Source organism: Ursus maritimus, unplaced genomic scaffold (assembly GCF_017311325.1).
Source record: "Ursus maritimus isolate PB19 unplaced genomic scaffold, ASM1731132v1 scaffold_18, whole genome shotgun sequence".
In the NCBI taxonomy this organism is placed as follows: domain Eukaryota; kingdom Metazoa; phylum Chordata; class Mammalia; order Carnivora; family Ursidae; genus Ursus; species Ursus maritimus.
Window position 1 is genome coordinate 45,826,949 of NW_024424230.1, and position 17,235 is coordinate 45,844,183.

General features: G+C 40.8%; 1 protein-coding gene across 1 annotated transcript in view; it reads right to left on the minus strand.

Moving 5' to 3' along the window:
• Positions 1 to 17,235, minus strand: part of LAMA3 (laminin subunit alpha 3) — a 254,054-nt gene that overhangs the window by 48,098 nt on the left and 188,721 nt on the right. The window contains exons 41-48 of the mRNA XM_040632383.1: positions 16,551 to 16,631; positions 10,393 to 10,499; positions 7,453 to 7,503; positions 6,416 to 6,567; positions 2,339 to 2,449; positions 2,121 to 2,232; positions 1,730 to 1,897; positions 324 to 520 (exon numbers count right to left, since the gene is read on the minus strand). Coding sequence (XP_040488317.1) covers positions 324 to 520; positions 1,730 to 1,897; positions 2,121 to 2,232; positions 2,339 to 2,449; positions 6,416 to 6,567; positions 7,453 to 7,503; positions 10,393 to 10,499; positions 16,551 to 16,631 — 979 coding nt within the window. The remainder of the gene's footprint in view (positions 1 to 323; positions 521 to 1,729; positions 1,898 to 2,120; positions 2,233 to 2,338; positions 2,450 to 6,415; positions 6,568 to 7,452; positions 7,504 to 10,392; positions 10,500 to 16,550; positions 16,632 to 17,235) is intronic.

The following is a 17,235-nucleotide window of genomic DNA, read 5'->3' on the forward strand; positions in this document are numbered from 1 at the left end:
TAGCAATATTGGATTCATTTCTCATCTACTTGGCAGCATTATTCCTCCAGTACTCCATCAGCCCGGGGCAGGGGTAAAGCAATTTGCTCCGTTTTCTCTGTGGTTTAAGTTCACAATCTTTTCTGGTGACTGAGGAGTAGGAATGACTTTGGTTTTGCATTGAATTCCTGATTCCTGTTTGAGAAGCATCTGCTGGACAGACAGGCGCATACAGACCAGATGTACAAACGGAGACTGGCCAGGCCACTTTGTCAATGGTAAAGACCACTGCTTCCTCAGCCTTGTCATTAATGAAAGTGTGCTGATGCTGACCGTGGACCCACCTTGATGGATTCCAAAGACTTCTCGTTTTCTCGGTTGAGGCCAGTGGCCTGCTTTGCTTGGGCAGCTGCCTCCTGGAGCGCGGCACGGAGGTCACCGAGTTTGGCTTCATAGTCATGTAAGGATTCCCGCATGCTCTTAACCAGCGCACCGTTCTCCCCTTGGTGCTCTTCCAGCCAGCCCTTTATCCGCATCAGCACTGGAATACATCATGTTTTTGCACTTGAGAGGTGAGTACCTTGAAGCTAAACTATAAAGACTACAGAAGAACAGTCGAGTTTCCGCTCGTTTCATGGTTTTCCTTGAACTTACAAGTGAACAGGAAAAGAAACTAACACTGGCGCGGCGCCGGCTGTGTGCCCACCTAAGCACACAGAACAGTAACGTCGGTCTCGTGTTTCAGATGTGGAGAAGGACAGCCTGAGAAACCAGGGCACTGACCCCAAGTTGCACGAACGGTCAGCCTTGGCACTTGAACAAGCCCTGCAGAGTATAAAGCACGTGCTCCGAACACGACTACGAACACTACCAACTAACACGCTACTATTACTAACTGCCGACTCACACTGTCTCCTCAGTCAAAAGCAAAGACTAATATTGAATTGGAACACTACAAATGCTAAAAGAAAACTGTTGCCATCTGTATATCAACCATTGACATATCATTTTACTAGAGAAGATCAGTATTTGAAAAACCATGCACCAGACTTCTATTTCTCACAGTTTTGAACTAATGAAACATTTTCCCTAAGCAGAACCTTTCGATACATTCAGTATCTACTCCCAGATTTTGGTTTCAGCAATAGTAGTGCTAATATCAATTTGTGATTCCAAACCCTGATGGTGGTGAGGTGACCATTAACAAATGATACCATGAGAAAGTTGGGTGGAGCTGAATGAAGGAAGAATAAAAATGGAAAGAAGGAAAGAAAAAAATGGAATTAAAAAGGAAAAGGAGGTCTCCGTGTCTAATGTCTTAGGAGAAGAATCTATTTTTTTTTCTTGCATGATGGTAAGATGTTATATTCTTACCACCTCTTGGTGCTTAGAAGGGCTACCCATTCTCACACGATGCTCTAAAAGTCGTGTATGCTGGGGCCCCGGGGTGGCTCAGTCAGCTGAGCGTCTGACTCTTGATTTTGGCTCAGGTCATGATCTCAGGGTTGTGAGATGGAACCCCACAGCAGGTTATGCGCTCAGCACTGAGTCTGCTTGAGATTCTCTCTCCCTCTCTCTCTGCCCCTCCCCACCCCTAAAATAAATAAATAAATCTTAAAAAAAAAAAAGTCATGTATGGTGAAATGACGAGCCTCTCCACCTGTAACCGGGGACCTGACATTGTACTTCACATGCTCTATTTCAAGCCCATGAGAATGGACTGCATGCAAGGAGTTGGGAATGTCCTTACAGAGCCGAGCCTCTGTTTTTTCAGCTTCCGCTTCTGTCAGTTGCTTTCCAAAGTTGCGGTTCCGTAGCTCCCTCATCATGCGCTCGGCTTCAGCCCTCTCTCTGGAAAAATCCCCTGAAGGCAGGTTGTTTCCTTCCCCATTTGTCCCAGAGATCTGCTTCAAGAGAACTAGAAAACATCAAGGAGTTTATTAAACTGGGAATTCTGGACTCCAGTCAACTACTAAAAAACAAAAAACCGCAGAGATTTTTATGGAGGGTTCATATTAGTTTTTTAGTGTCACTACAGGATCTTTTTCATAATGTTGAACTCTTAAGGAGAAATTCTTTCATGGCACAGAATAGGCTATGCAATAAAAAAACATATTTAATTGGACTGAGTAACTTCTTACTGTGCACATTCTGGATGACATTTTTAATTTTTGTGTCCAACTCTTTCACGCTTTGGGTGATCCGATCAACATTGTTATGTAATGCTTGTGCTTTTCTGGAATTTACTTGAACCTATATGAGAAATAAGTTGATTAGCAAAACTGTTGATGGGGGGAAGCTAACAATATTTTGGGGACAACAACAATAAACAGTTAACATTATTGACTTAACACATTACCTTTTCTTGCAAAGTTTCAAATTCATGATTCAAACTACCCAATTCGTTTTCTAGACCATCCATTTTTAATCCGTTATTTGAAATGGCAGAGCGGTAGGTGAGTAACTGATTCTGAAAGTAAAACGCAAAGTCATTCTCGCATTAGAGCAGAAACGTGGAGTAAGTCCTATCAACTTGGTAATCCTGGTAATGATACAGAAAAATTCATTTAGCAAGCCCAACGCTGGTCCACAGGAAAAGACTGGGTTCTTTGAAATCGGCTACTTGAAGAATCTACTTTCTTTTTATTTTTTAATATTTAATTTATGTGTTTATTTATTTAGAGATAGTGGGGGGAGGGGCAAAGGGAGAGGGAGAGAGAGAATCTTAAGCAGAATTGGCGCTGAGTGCAGAGGCCGATAGGGAGCTCAGTTTCACGACCCTGAGATCATGCCTGAGCCAAAATCAAGAGTCAGACCCCCAACGGACTGAGTCAACCAGGTGCCCCAAGAATCTACTTTATGATGCAAGTTGTGACAAGACTCTAAAATAAACTTAAAAACATGAAGAGACAGGAGATACTTTACTTGAGTTAGTGACCTAACCTTAAAGAAATGAGGGTGGTACCACTTACTTGATGCATTACTTTCCAGACTCTATAATACCTTTCGTTGCTTTTAACCCATATTTAACGTTATAATACTCAACGCAGTGCCTAAGGCTACTTTAGTGAAGGAACCGTTGGATTCGAAGCATCTAAAGGCAGGAAGGGAACTGAGAGCTCATTTAATCCAACGCTCTCACATTACAAAAGAGAAAAATGGAAGAAAATGGGTGACTTGTCCATGCCACAGCTGTAGAGCTGATCAGTGATTGCTTAGGGACCAGAATCCAGGTTCCCTGTCATTCTGGGTACTAAACTGCCTCATTACTTTTAGAAGGTGACATTGCTGCACATGATATCTTGAGTAGTGATTATTTTCATTTTGGGGGGAAAAAAACTTGTTAAGACCTTGAAGAAATGTACAGGAAAAAGCAATACTATTACCTCCACTTGCATGTGAGAGAGCCAGTGCTGGGGGGGAAAACACAGGCTTTACAGCTCAGGTTCAAACCCAAGATCTGCCACTTTGTAGATAAGCCTCACCGAGTTTTATCTCCTTCATCAGTAAATGGGGGATTATAATATTAAGCTGTGGGGTTGTTTCGATGATGTTATGAAGTGTCACGAACACACGAACATTCAAAAGTGTTATTCCCCTTCTCACGCTTATTCCTTGTGAATTTTCACAGTGTATGTATGATCTAGCAAGAAGATAGTGCTGTTTTAATTTTGCTATGGGAAGGCTGAGGCATTTCATTCTATAGAATGTTAGTAGAATACCTGGATAAGTAGAGTGGGTAAAGTGTGGTCTTTGGAATTTGATCTTGGTTTGAATTCTAGAACCACCTCGTACTAGCTGTGTGATGGCGGGCAAGTTACTTAGCTTTAACATGCGTGGTAAATGAAGATAACACTATTTTCCTCATAGGACATTGTGAGAATTAAATAAAGCACTTATCACAGAGTCTGGCTCATAAGACTGGTACTAAAATTCCGGTTCCCTGCCCTTCCTTGAAAAGGTGCAGGTCATATTGATGACGTCAAAGTGACTCCAGTGGCTACTTTTTCTCTCAAACATAATGGCCTTTTTCCTCTCTACATTAAGTCTATAAATCATGGACTAAAATTTACCCTGATGGGATGGAAAAGAGCCATTTTTCTAGCATGATTTTTTGCTATATAAAGGTCACCCTTGAAAAACATAGGTTTGAACTGCATATGTCCACTTATACATCAAATTTTTTCAATAAATATATCAGAAAATGTTTTAGAGAATTGTAACAATTTGAAAAAACTCACAGATGAACCATGTAGCCTAAAATACCGAAAAGAAAATTAGAAAAAGTTAGGTATTATTGTAAGAATACAGTATGTAATGCATATACAAAATATGTGTTAATTATTTTTGCTGTTGGTAAGGCTTCTGGTCAACAGTGGCCTACTAGTAAAGTTTTTGAGGAGTCAGAAGTTAAATGCAGATTTTCAGCTCTGCAGGGCATCAGTGCCCCTAACTCCCACGTTGTTCAAGGGCCAACTGTATACTCAGTTGCAAGCACTAATGGGTTTAGAATTGGTCCTCATTTCAAGTACACTTATTCAACATTCCCCCAAGTCTCTTTCACTATGTCTAGTTTAGGGGTTTTCTCCTCTATTGAATTCTTTTACTTCAATAAGTAAATTTTTTTTCATTTCCATGATTTTTAACTGGATCTTTTCATATCTACCCCTCTTGTTTGGTTTCTAGTGTTTTTAACAATTTTCTAATTTCTTGTTCTTTCAATTGAATTATTACTCTTCAAAGTAATTTTCAGATTGTCTTAGGATTTTCATTTTCTCTAGAGGGAACTCATCGATTAATGGTTGCTCCTGTTGGATGTCTTTTGTGTTGATATTTGTCTATTCCAATGTCCGCAGGTAAATATTGTCTCCCTCTCTCTCTGCTTTCTGTGCCCTGACCAGTGATCTTATGGCCATTACCACGCCCACCCTAGATCCCCGAGGGCAGAACCAGGTCTTACATTGGCAGCTGAGGACTTGTTCCCTATGGTGATGTTGAGGATGTCACATTCCAGTACAGACTCTGGTTTGTGAATCATGTCCAGGTCTACAGCTTTTCTAGTTTCTCATATACTCATTGCTCAACAATGAACACTGGGCAGTTCCAAGGGTTTTTTTAAGGTTTCATTCATAGGCAGAAGTGCCCTCAGTTTCCCCCAGGGAGCCTGATTCTGGCTCTGTGGGGGACTTTAGGCCCCATTACTTCTCTTCTTGGCTATCCTCTGGGCCACCTTCTTTCCAAGTGCACATAGAATAGTGTCTCAGATGAACCATATCCTGGGCTATGAAACAAACCTCGACACATTTTTAAAAACTGGAATCATATAAAGTATGCTCCTTGACCACAACAGAATTAAATTAGAAACCAATAACAAGAAGTTACCTGGAAAATTCCCAGTTTGGAAATTAAACAACACATTTCCAAATAATTCATGGGTCAAAGACATGTCATAAGGAAATTAGAAAATCTTTTGAATTAAACAAAAATGAAAATACAACATTTCAAAATGTGTGGAATACAGCTGAAGTAGTGCTTTGGGGGAAATTCATAGCATTAAATGCTTATATTAGAAACAAATTTTGAATTAGTAAGATAAGCTTTCATCTTAAGAAACTAGAAAATGAATAGCCAATTAAACCCAAAGCAAGCAGAAGGAAGAAAAAAATATGAATAATAGCAGAAATCAATGAAATTGAAAACAGAAACACAATGGTGAAAATCAATGAAATAAGAAGATCATTAAAATTGATAAACCTCTAGCCAGAATAATCAAGGAAAAGAGCTAAGACATAAATTATCAATATTAGGAATGCATAAGAGAGTATTACTATAGATTTTGCAGATATTAAAAGGATAAAATGGAAAAACTATGAAAATTTTACATCAGTACATTTGATAATTTAGATGAAATGAAAAAATTATTTGAAAGGCACAAATTACCAAATATCACTCAAGAAGAAATAGATAACCCCAATAGTCCCATATCTATTGTTTAAAGATTGAACTTATGGTTTATTAAACAACAACAACAACAACAAAAACAAAAAAATCTTCCAACAAAGAAAATCCCAGGCCCACATGGCTTCATTGGAAAATTCCATCAAACATTTAAAGAATTAATACCAACATAATACAAAGCTTTTTGATTCTTCTGAAAGCAAAATACTTAGCTAAGGGCTCTAGAAGAAAAATCAGCCCAGAAACATGCAGTAAGTAAAGAATGTTCACTTCGAAGTATCAGTTTTGTGTGTTCACTAGTACTTTCCAGCAGTAAAAACCTAGTCTCCATTTGGATCAGAGAAAGGAAAGACCCCTGAGCCTTAAACAGAGTCAACATCTCCCCATCTCCTGCTTGAGGGGTACTTATGCATGCAGCATCTATCCACCAAAGAGCTATTCTGGGCCTGGCATTGTGCTGGGTGCACGGGGTACTTACCCTCAGGTCCTTGATCTGGGTCTCCAAGTGCTTCATCTGCTCCAGAGAGCTAGTGCTGGCACTCAGGCCATGCAGCTGAGACTTGACCAGGTGGAGCTCATCGCCCATGGTGGCCAGGTCATTCAGGAGTGTCATCACACAGCTGTCACAATCTGTAGGGGCCACAATCAAAAGCAAATGTGCTGTGGGCTGGAGCCACAGGTGTGTAAACAGAATACAAGGGCTGTACAGCCCAGTTAATATGTACATAGGACATCACTGGCAAAAATCACAATCCTGGACTTCTTGGGAAGGATGCAGATTCTGCAAAAGAGAGATCTCTAGACAGGAAGGATTTTAAAAAGAAGTGGTAGAGTGGGGGAAATGGGTGAAGGGAGTCAAAAGGTACAAACTTCCAGTCATAAGATAAATAAGTCCTGGGGATGTAATAATGTACAACGTGGTGACTATAATTACCAACACTGTATTGTATATTTGGAAGTTGCTACAACAGTCTGTCTTAAAAGTCCTCATCACTAGAAAAAAATTGTAACTATGTGAGGCTGTTAACTAAACTTATTGTGATAATCATTTCACAATATATACAGATATCAAATCATTACGTGGCACACTTTAACATGATGTTGCATGTCAGTTATATCTCAATAAAACTGAGAAACATGGTGATTCTATGCAATATGTTACTTATTTTGTATGTGGGAAAATAATAGTAAATAGCTTTTATTTATCAAGAGCTTGTATTTATCAGGCACTACAATAAGAGATTTATTAGCATTTTCTCAGTAAATCTGCGAGGTACGTATAGTTGTTATGTCTATTTTACAAATGATGAAACTGAGGTTTGGAGAAATCAGGTTTTTTGCCCAAGATCATACAGCTATGAGTTGACAGAGGCTGGACTTGACCCCAAGAAGTCCTCCCCCCACTTCCTCCCACCATTGCTTTCCCAGCCTGGAAAGTGCACGTCCCAGCACGAGGCTCACATATCTTAAACTAAACCCTACAAGTCAGAAAGGAGGGGGGCTTTCTTTTCTCACCATCACATTCTTCTCCAGGGCCGCCGTCTTTGGGCTCTTGGTTTATGCAGTCTGAAAAGAAGGATAACCAAAGAAGATATTGTGATTAAACTTCCTCTTCATCTGTTTTTTAACTTGGCTTTCGGAAAAGCTAGTTCGGGAAGATTTTAGTCACCCAACTATCCAGCATCACTGGCTCTTCTCTTTTCGCTCCTTTACGCATTCCATTCTTCCGGGAGCTTTCCCATCTCCCACTAGTCTTGCTGCAAGAACTTCTCTCATGACCTCCCTGACTGTATATTCAGTTTCTTCTCTATAAAGGGTCATGATATTCTTATCCAATTAAAACCCCTAATTGTTAGTCTTAAGGCTGTCTTCATTTGATAGCTTCCTATAGAACTGTTGACATCTTTTCCAGTGTCATTCAAGAACATTCAATAAACATTGATGGAGCACCTTTGGGCGTGCATGGTGTGCCATGGCATTGTGCCACATATAGGAAATACAAAGCTACTAAGACAAAAATTCCTGCTGTCCTGTAGTTCCCTGGTCCCATGGGAGAGGCAGAAAAATTACACAACAGTGTGACAGATGCTGAGAGAGAGATATGCACACAATGTTAGTAGGACCCACTGCTAATTACCATAGATATAAGCTAGATTTTGAGATTCTGAACTATAGTCAGGAAAGCCTACTGGTCATCCTTGGACATTCTTTACTCTTTCCCCCATACCATGCCTTGTTACAATGAAATGTCCTCTCCCTTTCCTCTAGAAAAATAATCTAACTTCACCACAGGAAATCTCAAAGCTCAAAATTTTTCTAGACATCCTACAAGGAGGCTTTCATGTTTTATCTTCTCGGCAGCAGGCAATATTCCACGTTTTGTGTGTATATTTTTTAAACCACATTTACTTTTAATTGTGATATAAATAATGCAAGTTCACCATGGAAAATTTGGGAAAGTCAGAAAAATAATATAAAGACATCACCCTTGATCCCACCTGTCAAAGACAATGTCTCCTTTCTATATTTGTAGACATTTTAATTTATTATCATATAATCATAGGTTTTTCTTACTCATCCTTTTTTTTAACTCATTCTTATGTGTATGTATTGTTATGTCACTTTCATTTTCTCAACTAGACTATGAATGCCCTAGGGCCAGGAAACATGGTTTTATTTTCTGCACAATCTCCTACAGCATCTCAAATAGTCTAGGGGGGACTGGCTCATGTGGATGATTGATTTATCAGTGCAATTTTCTCAACAAGTTTGAGTTTTGACCACCAAGGAATTAATAGGTTATTAACTAAAAGAAAAAAAAAAGAATGAAAAAGAAAAAAGCTCACAGGAACAAAAAGTCTCATGTGTGAGCATTTTGTTTCATTTGGGGAACACATAGTTACCATCCTTATTTCAGGTTGCTTTGTTGTTGTTGTTGTTGTTGTTAGAGTAGGAGACAAAGAGGGTTGAAAACATATTAATTTCATGAATATGCTGTGTGTGGTGCTGAAGCTTCTCTTTGAATACCTACAGTCACAGTAGAAACTCATTTTTTTCTGAAATAGTCCTTTTCATCTTTAAACCCTTGACATGTCTTCCTTGGGATGACTTAAAGTAGATCTCCCTCTAGCTTCCACTCCTTGGGTGCTACCTTTTATGACACATAGAACAAAACCACACTTCTCCCACACATCAGCCTTTTAAATATGTCCTTTCCAAGTCTTCTTCTCATGGTCCTGGTTTGTCAGTCCTTCACGTGACATGGTTCCAAGTTTTCTCAAAGTCTTACCTCTTTCTGAACAAACTGTAGCTCGTCTATTGTCTTCTAGAGACATAAGCGTCACATGAGGACTTACATGGGCAGCATACCAGGAACGACAGACCACCTGGTTTTAGACTCTAAAACTCACTAAAGATCATACGAGGTGCCCTAGGGGCCACATTACTCTCCTGAGCCATATTGAACTTGCTGCTAAGACCTCAGTCTTTTTCACGTGTTGCTACTGAGCCACAACTCCCTTATCACACGCTTATTTTTATGCCATTCAACTATAGGACCACATGCTTATCCCCAACATAATATTGTCTTGTTAGCATTGGTCCATTGTTCCAGGCTGCTGAGTCCCGTAAGTATTCTAAATATGCCATAGGAGGCATTTTCTGTCTCTCCCAACTTTGTGTCATCTGATAACTGGGTGGGCATGCCTTTTATATTTCCATTCAGGTCAACAGTGTTGAACAAGATGGAGCCAAGGATTAAGCCCCAGTGCATGTCACTAGATACCTCGTTCTAGACTGATTAGAATCCATTTACTCTACATTCCTTTGGGAACAGTCACTTGACCAGATCAAATCCACACATTCTTCATCTCGTCCATAACTATAAAATAAGAGATTTTATCTAAGGTTTGGCACTACGCTATATCCGTGATATTTTCTTGGTAAATCATGTTAATATTCTCCATCAAAGAAAGAAGAAAACAGGCTTCCTTTTTCTTCCAAGTTGTTCCTAATGAACCCATACTAACTCCTAGTAATTGTCTTTTCCTTGGTATGTGAAATCCATCCCAGCTCTACCACCCACATCCCAGACATTTATTGCTATTCGAGAAAGAATGTGTTGACTTCTTCAGTTACACACATGAAGAAGACTGATGTGATGATAACCTTATAATGCCAAGGGAGATCTCAGCAAAATCTGAGCTGAGGTTAGTTTGGCTCTGGTTAGTTGAGTTTTAAAACAAGTTATCTTTTTTTAAAAAAGCTGACGTGAAATCATTTATTTACCAAACTGTAAATACTACCTAAGCATTCCCAAGGTTGTCAAAACAAGGAGACAATTTGTTCACTGGACCCGTGTATTATGCTTCCTGAAAATATTTGCCAGGGTTCTTTGTCTGCTATTTTTGACCAGATTGATAAACGCAGGTTAACAAAGGTGTGAGTCCACCTTACCTCCAGTCAGGGGGTGACAACTGCCCAACTGGCCATTGCTGTTACAATTGCATGGTCGGCAGCTACCTCCAAGCTTCTGGGGATCCCCAAAATATCCTGGTGCACACCTACCCAAAATAAAGAAGAAGAGGAGAAACACCCAAAGAACTCATCATGTGTTCCATCCAATTTTCTTCACCTTCTAACTCCCTGTTTGGGACATTGTGACCCTATGACAGGAAGCCTGACACGGATTTGCAGGAATGAACGTGTCTCAATACAGAGATATTTATGACTTGAATGAGAACAGAGAAAGTGGAAGGCGGGCAGAGCTTGGTCCCTCCTCCTTGATACCAGGGCAACAAAATCCTTAATGACTGCTAGAGTTGAAGGGCAGATAAACAAAGTGCACACAGGATCCAGTGGTTTGACCAATATGGAAATCAGGGGTGGACGAATTTTATGCAAGAGTTATGTTCCTGAAGATATCACACAATGAAATATTGCTTACTTTATGGCTAATTTCCTCAAGGAAAAATTTAAAGTAAAATTCATATAATTTCAAAATGTGTTCAAAATGGACATTTTATTAATACTTCCTATTGCACTATTTCAAGCCTGCATAATTCATATTTGCACTAATTGCTGCAGCGCTGTATTTAACGAGCTTAAACAACTGAGAGCAGTTACAGTGACTACTCTTGGCTTGGAGCCTTTATTATTCTAGATAATTTAGTGATGAGAACTCAGTTCCTTATTAAAGTTAAAAGACATTTCCTTGATTCTGAGTTTCTATTAAAAAACAAACAAACAGGGGTGCTGGGTGGCTTGGTCGGTTAAGCGTCTGCCTTTGGCTCAGGTCATGATCTCAGGGTCCTGGAATCGAGCCCTAGGTCAGGCTCCCTGCTCAGTGGGGGGGGGGGGGCTCCTTCTCCCTCTCCCTCTCCCTCTGCCCCTCCCCCTGCTTGTGCACTCTCTCTCTCTCTCTCTCATAAATAAATAAAATCTTAAGAAACAAAATAGACACATGTTAATGTAATGTAACATGTTTCTGGAATTGGGATGGAACTAAAATTTAGCAAAGTTCCACATCCACTCTATGCCCCCCAAACTATCATTCACTCGATGTGTATACGGTTTCTCATCATCAATGGAATTGATAGAATCAAGAGAATGTAGTATGTGACTCTTTTCCCTAAATTTAAGCTTTGCATCAAAGAACTGTTAGGTAATTTATATAGGCTTCACCAATGGCTACACTGGTGATACAGTGCAAAGGACATGGGCTTTCAGTCAGGAAGAACGGGCTGGATCTTTGCCTCCACCATGTGCTGTGTAACGTGGGCTGCTATCTTAACCCTTCAAGCTTCGGTTCCTTCATCTACTCCCGTCATGAAAATGTAAACGCCACAGGGTTTATCGCTAGCACCTGGGACAGTGCCTGGGCCCATATCAGGTGCCACATAAGTATATGCAGAAGGAAGAAGGGAATAATTGCACTAACAATACCTGTTTTGATGGATGAATATGAGATAAAAGTGTAGTGAAGAATCTAATACAATGCCTGCACGTAATAGACACTCAATAAAAAGTAGCTACCATTTCAAGACATGATGAAATACTCATGTATATGTGCATCTACGGATAATTGGTATCATTGGGAATTACTACATTTCAGAAAGCAGACAGGAAGCAGAAAACCCACGTAGTCCCTAATTACCAAGCAGGTAACTACTCAGAGGTGGTTTCTCTAAGTCTACTGAGCAAGCCGGCATAATGCTTCACTTTATGTGACAGGCCCTGAATTCTACTTCACAAACCATGCTATGCAAAAGATCTATGTTTTCAAGATTTTATTTATTTATTTGAGAAAGAGAAGGAGTGAGAGCTGTAGAGATGGCATGAGTGGGGGCTGGGAGGGAGAAGCAGACTCCCCGCTGAGCAGGGAGCTGACCCTGGGATCATGACCTGAGCCAAAGGCCGACGCTTAACTGACCGTGCCACCCAGGCACCCAAAGATCTATGTTTTAAATACTTTATTTTTAGATGGCTCCCCTATATCTAAACTTTCCACGTAAAAGATATGTAATTACAAAATAGTTCACATTAAAGTCACGTAACTATTCGGGAAGTTTGATTCCACTTCCTCCTCACTCTTGCAAAAAGCGTTAATTACCGATTACAGAAATAACTGGGTCCCTTATTCTCATTTTAAGGTAGTGTCCAAACACAACGGACTGAAGTAAAACTTCCCGATTTCGTAGATGGCATTGGGACACCAAATAAAGAGCAGAGAACATATTTGTCATCTGTGGCTCTAAGTGGCCCGAGGGAGAAATGTGCCCCAGAGCACAGTATGCGCCGGAAGCCTTTCCTACCCCAGTACTCAGATTAGCTGCTCCCTCCTCTGCCCGGCCGGCTCCTGCTTTTATTTTTCCTTTTCACCCTATCCTGTCCTTGTAGCCACCACAGCATGGCTAATGACTAGTGCCGGAATGATGCCTGGCACAGAGTGGGTCCTCAATAAATGCTTAACAAATGAAAAAATTTGACATTAACATGGCATTTACCTGTGGAAAAGTTTAAAAAAAAATTTAAGAAACACTCATTTGCTTTCCTGAGACAGCAAATGTAACAAACAGAAGCTGTGAGAACTGTTAATTAAGAATTTCTCTTTTCAAATCTGCAGCCTGCCAAATGAATGTCTCAGCCAGTCTGTTGCTGTTTTCTGCTTCATTGTTTGTCAAGAACCCTGAGGAGGATTTCACCAGGATGCCTCTCCCAGGTGGGGAGTCTCACAGCTTTTCAGCCACAGAGCCTGGAAGAAACTTCCCAATGCCCATTCCACCCACCACCCTTCCTGCCTCAGTATGGCGGCCCCTTCGGTCCCTCACCCCTGGAGGCTGGTTGGAGGCCCCTCCCACAGCAGCCCAGGCAGCCCGACCCAGCCTGGTTATGTTCTCGGTCCCTGCTTCAGCTGCTGGTTTGTATGTGCCCACCACTAGACTGTAAAACCCTGAGGGCAGAGTCTGTGCTCCAGCTGCTAACGTGTCTCTAGTGCTTAGCCCAGTGCCAGGCATGTACTAGGATCTCCATACGTTTTTCATTGAAAGAAAGAATGAATAATAGATGTGAGGCAATTGTGGGCAATGTTCCTCCTCTGGAAATGGAAAAGAGAAGAACCTTGAAATTGCTTCTTTTTACCACAGGACAGTGCCCAGCCCCTTAGCTGCTGCTCAGGGATCCCCATAATAAGGCAGTCTGCACCTTCCTCTCATGGCAAATATCCTTGAGGCCCTTGGGTTTTTTTGCATTACTTCCCTGACTTGAGCCACCTTCCAGCCCCACCGGGCTCTTGTCATCCCTTACATCTACCGAGGTCCCACCTTGTCCATCAAATGTCTCAGATAACTCCAGTCTAGAGTGGCCCTGCCTTCTTCCTATGAAATCCAGCTGAACACATTTTCTGGTTTTTTGAAATTAGGTAAAACTCTTCTAAAGTTTATCCAGGAAAATAACATGCCAGAATGGCCAAGGAAAACATTTTAAATAAGGATTATGAGCTAAGCCTTGCTCAACCAAATATCGAAAGGCATTTTATACTTTCAGAAATGACACAGAAATGATAAGGGCACAAAGACCAAATTAAATGTACAGAGACGAGTCTAGTTTATGTAGAAATTGTGTAAGTGCACATTGACCTTTAGCGAATTCAACTACACGTACTTGACAAAAGAAAGAGAGGTGGGGGAGAGAACAAGAGTGTGACAGCATGAGAGGAAGAGAGGGAAAAGCAGTGGAGTGTCTGTCCCCATTCACTCCATGAGCACGCTTCCCGCAGTGAATGTGACATGAGGGATTGGAATCTGCCAGACCCCTAATTGGCCTACTTTCCTTGTGCCTCCCCTAGTGTGAACATCTCACCCTGCTGCTCGCGGCTCTGGGATGCAGTCAGTTACTATGTGCATTTCATGCAGCATGGGCCCTGGGTCATGGTGATGGGTTCCTGGGATAGTCAGAGTTACCTGGACTCTGGCCAATTCTGGCTGCACATGTTGACCCTAAATCCACCTGTCATGTAAGATGCCATGACACCACCAAAAGGCTAGCTTCTAAATTTTCACCAACATGAAGAAATAAAACTATAAAAGTACTAAAAGAATGCATAAACATTTTTATAACCTCCCTAAGCATGACCCCAATGACCAACCGCCTGAAGAATACAAGAATAGATACATATAACAAAACACAAAGCCAAAAAAACCATACAAACAAAAAACAAACTGAGAAAAATATCTGCAACATATAGTACGAAGGGTTCATTCCCTTCCAAGGAATTTGTACAAACCAATTTAAAAAAATGAAAGAACATTCTACTAGAAAAAAATGAGTAAAAGACCCAGAAAGCAATGCAAAAAATAAGATCTACAAATGGTCAATAAGCACATGAAAAAAATCCAATCTAATTATTAAACAAAGAAATGCAAATTAAGATGATATACATTTGCCCCCTATCAAACTGGCAAATATTTTAAAAATTGATCATTTCTAGTATCGCTGGCCACAGAACTTGCTCTTTTGCTACTGGTAAGAACAGAAACAAGGATGACTTTTCTGGAGGGTAATCTGGCAAAATATATCAAAAACCAGAAAAATGCACCTGTCCTTTGATCCAAGGGACCCACTTCTATTAATTATATCTTGTGGATTTATGCACACAAATAATTAGCTGCAAGGATCTACTCTTACCGCTGCTTTGAATGGAAAGCAGTAAAACGATCTCAAAGACCAGCAGTAGATTCCAGAACTTCTCGGGTCTGACACAGTGTTATCAGTGAATACTTACTAATACGGAAAGATCATGCTAACCTCCCACTAGATGAGAAAACAAGTCGAAACAGAAAGTGAAACGACAATCTACTCCTGTTTTTAAGAAAACATGTGCACACAGAATGATCTGTAAGAATATACAAGTTTTAAATGGGGTTTTCTGTAAATAAAATGATTATAAGTAGGATTATATGTGAGCATGCACAAGCATATAGGGCTACAGACAGGTGTAGTGGGCCTTGTTGGTTCTTTGCTCACCTGTATTACATTATTTTTACAAGTATGTATTGATTTTATGGTAAAATTATTTTAAATTTAAAAATACGTTGTCCATATGATTCATATGCTATACTGTTACTTTTTCAAATACGTATGTGCTATTTTCCCAGGTAGACTGTGAATACCTTTTATAGCCCTTGTAATGCTTGGCAGTGCCTTATGTATGGTAGCTAATCATGAAAATTTGTTCCTGAATAACTAAAGCTTGGCTCTGTGGCCCTTCGTAATTAAGTTTATAGTTTCCATTTTGCAACATTTATTCTTTTGTTTTATTACTGAACACCTATTACAAGAACAGTACCACGGTAGGCAGTCGTGATTCAGAAATGAATGACACAGACTGTCCTGCAGGTGTTCGTAGTGGGTGGGGATAGAGAGGGGATAGCGTGTGTGTGTGTAGGAATATTTAGGGCTGTGGATACGTGTGTGTGCATACAGGAGTATGTAGAGATGTATGTGGGGTAGGGGTACATAGGGATGCATCCGTAGGGCCAGGAGTATGTAGGGATGAGTTTATTCGGAGCTAGGGCTAGGTAGGGATATGTGTGCCAGGAAGGGTTATATAAGGACACGTGTACGGTGGGTGGGGATGTGTAAGGATGTGTATACGTGGGGTAGGAGTAGGTAAGGAAGAATTTATATGGAGGTAGGACTAAGTAAGGACAAGTAGGGGGTATAAGTCTGTAGCGATGTGGAGAGGGAGGGGTACCAGGGAGTGTGAAGGGGGATAGGAGTATGTAGGGGTGTGTGTTGGAGGTATATAGGCTATGATATGTTGGGACTCATTCTCAAATTTCTAACACACGTAAAAAACAAGAAAGAGAAGGACGTTAATAATTTATTAAGTGAGCAGTCTTGTATTTTTCCCTAGGGACCTTTTTCCAGCCTCCGTGAAACCAACAGCCCCTCCCAGCTCCGAGCCACGCCCCAGCGCAGCCCCACCCACAGCCCCTGCCCGCTGCAGCCGGACTGACTGCCGAGCCCACCCTCCCCGTGGGCTGGCGGGGGCTGAGGGACGGGAAGGGTGGCAGTGGGGGAAGGGTGGGAATGGGGAGAGGGGCAGCACCCACCTTTCGCACTGTGTGCCTGTGTATCCGGGTTTGCAGAAGCACCTCATGTTTCCCCCGCTCACAACACAGCCATTGGCAAAACTTGAAGGAAGACAGAAAAAAGCCTCAGTAAAAACATAAATCGATAGGCTTCATGCTCATTATTTTTTGGCCACAAAGCACTGACTTTCATTAAGTGGAAACAGACACCAAGAGTCTGGTTGCTTTTTATATGAAGAAAAATGTGTCCATTAAGACTTGTAGAGATAATGATGTACTATTTCAGCTCACACTGGGCATATCTTGGTAAATAAGGACTAAAGGGATTTATTTGGTTTTATTTTTGGCTTAGAGAAATACATTCCTGCACTTGAGACAGAGCAAAGTAACTCACTTTGGAAGAGATGATTACAACAGCATTTTTCCAGGAATAACAAGGAAGGAATAAAACAAGTCTAGGCAGAAAAAAAGAACAGACAGTTCTGATTCCTCAAAAAATTTTCCTCCTTGTTTACTCTAGTTCTTTCATATTGGGCACATTATCTCCCAGGAAGAAAAGGGGCCGGGCCAGAGGGACCAAGGCACAGAGTGGGCTTGCCCGTCTACGTATTTCTGTGGGCACAATCATTGGTGATTTTTACATTTTTCAAATCAGTTGTGGTATTTCGATTCTCTTTCTTTTCATCCTAAACTAGTGCATATTTGG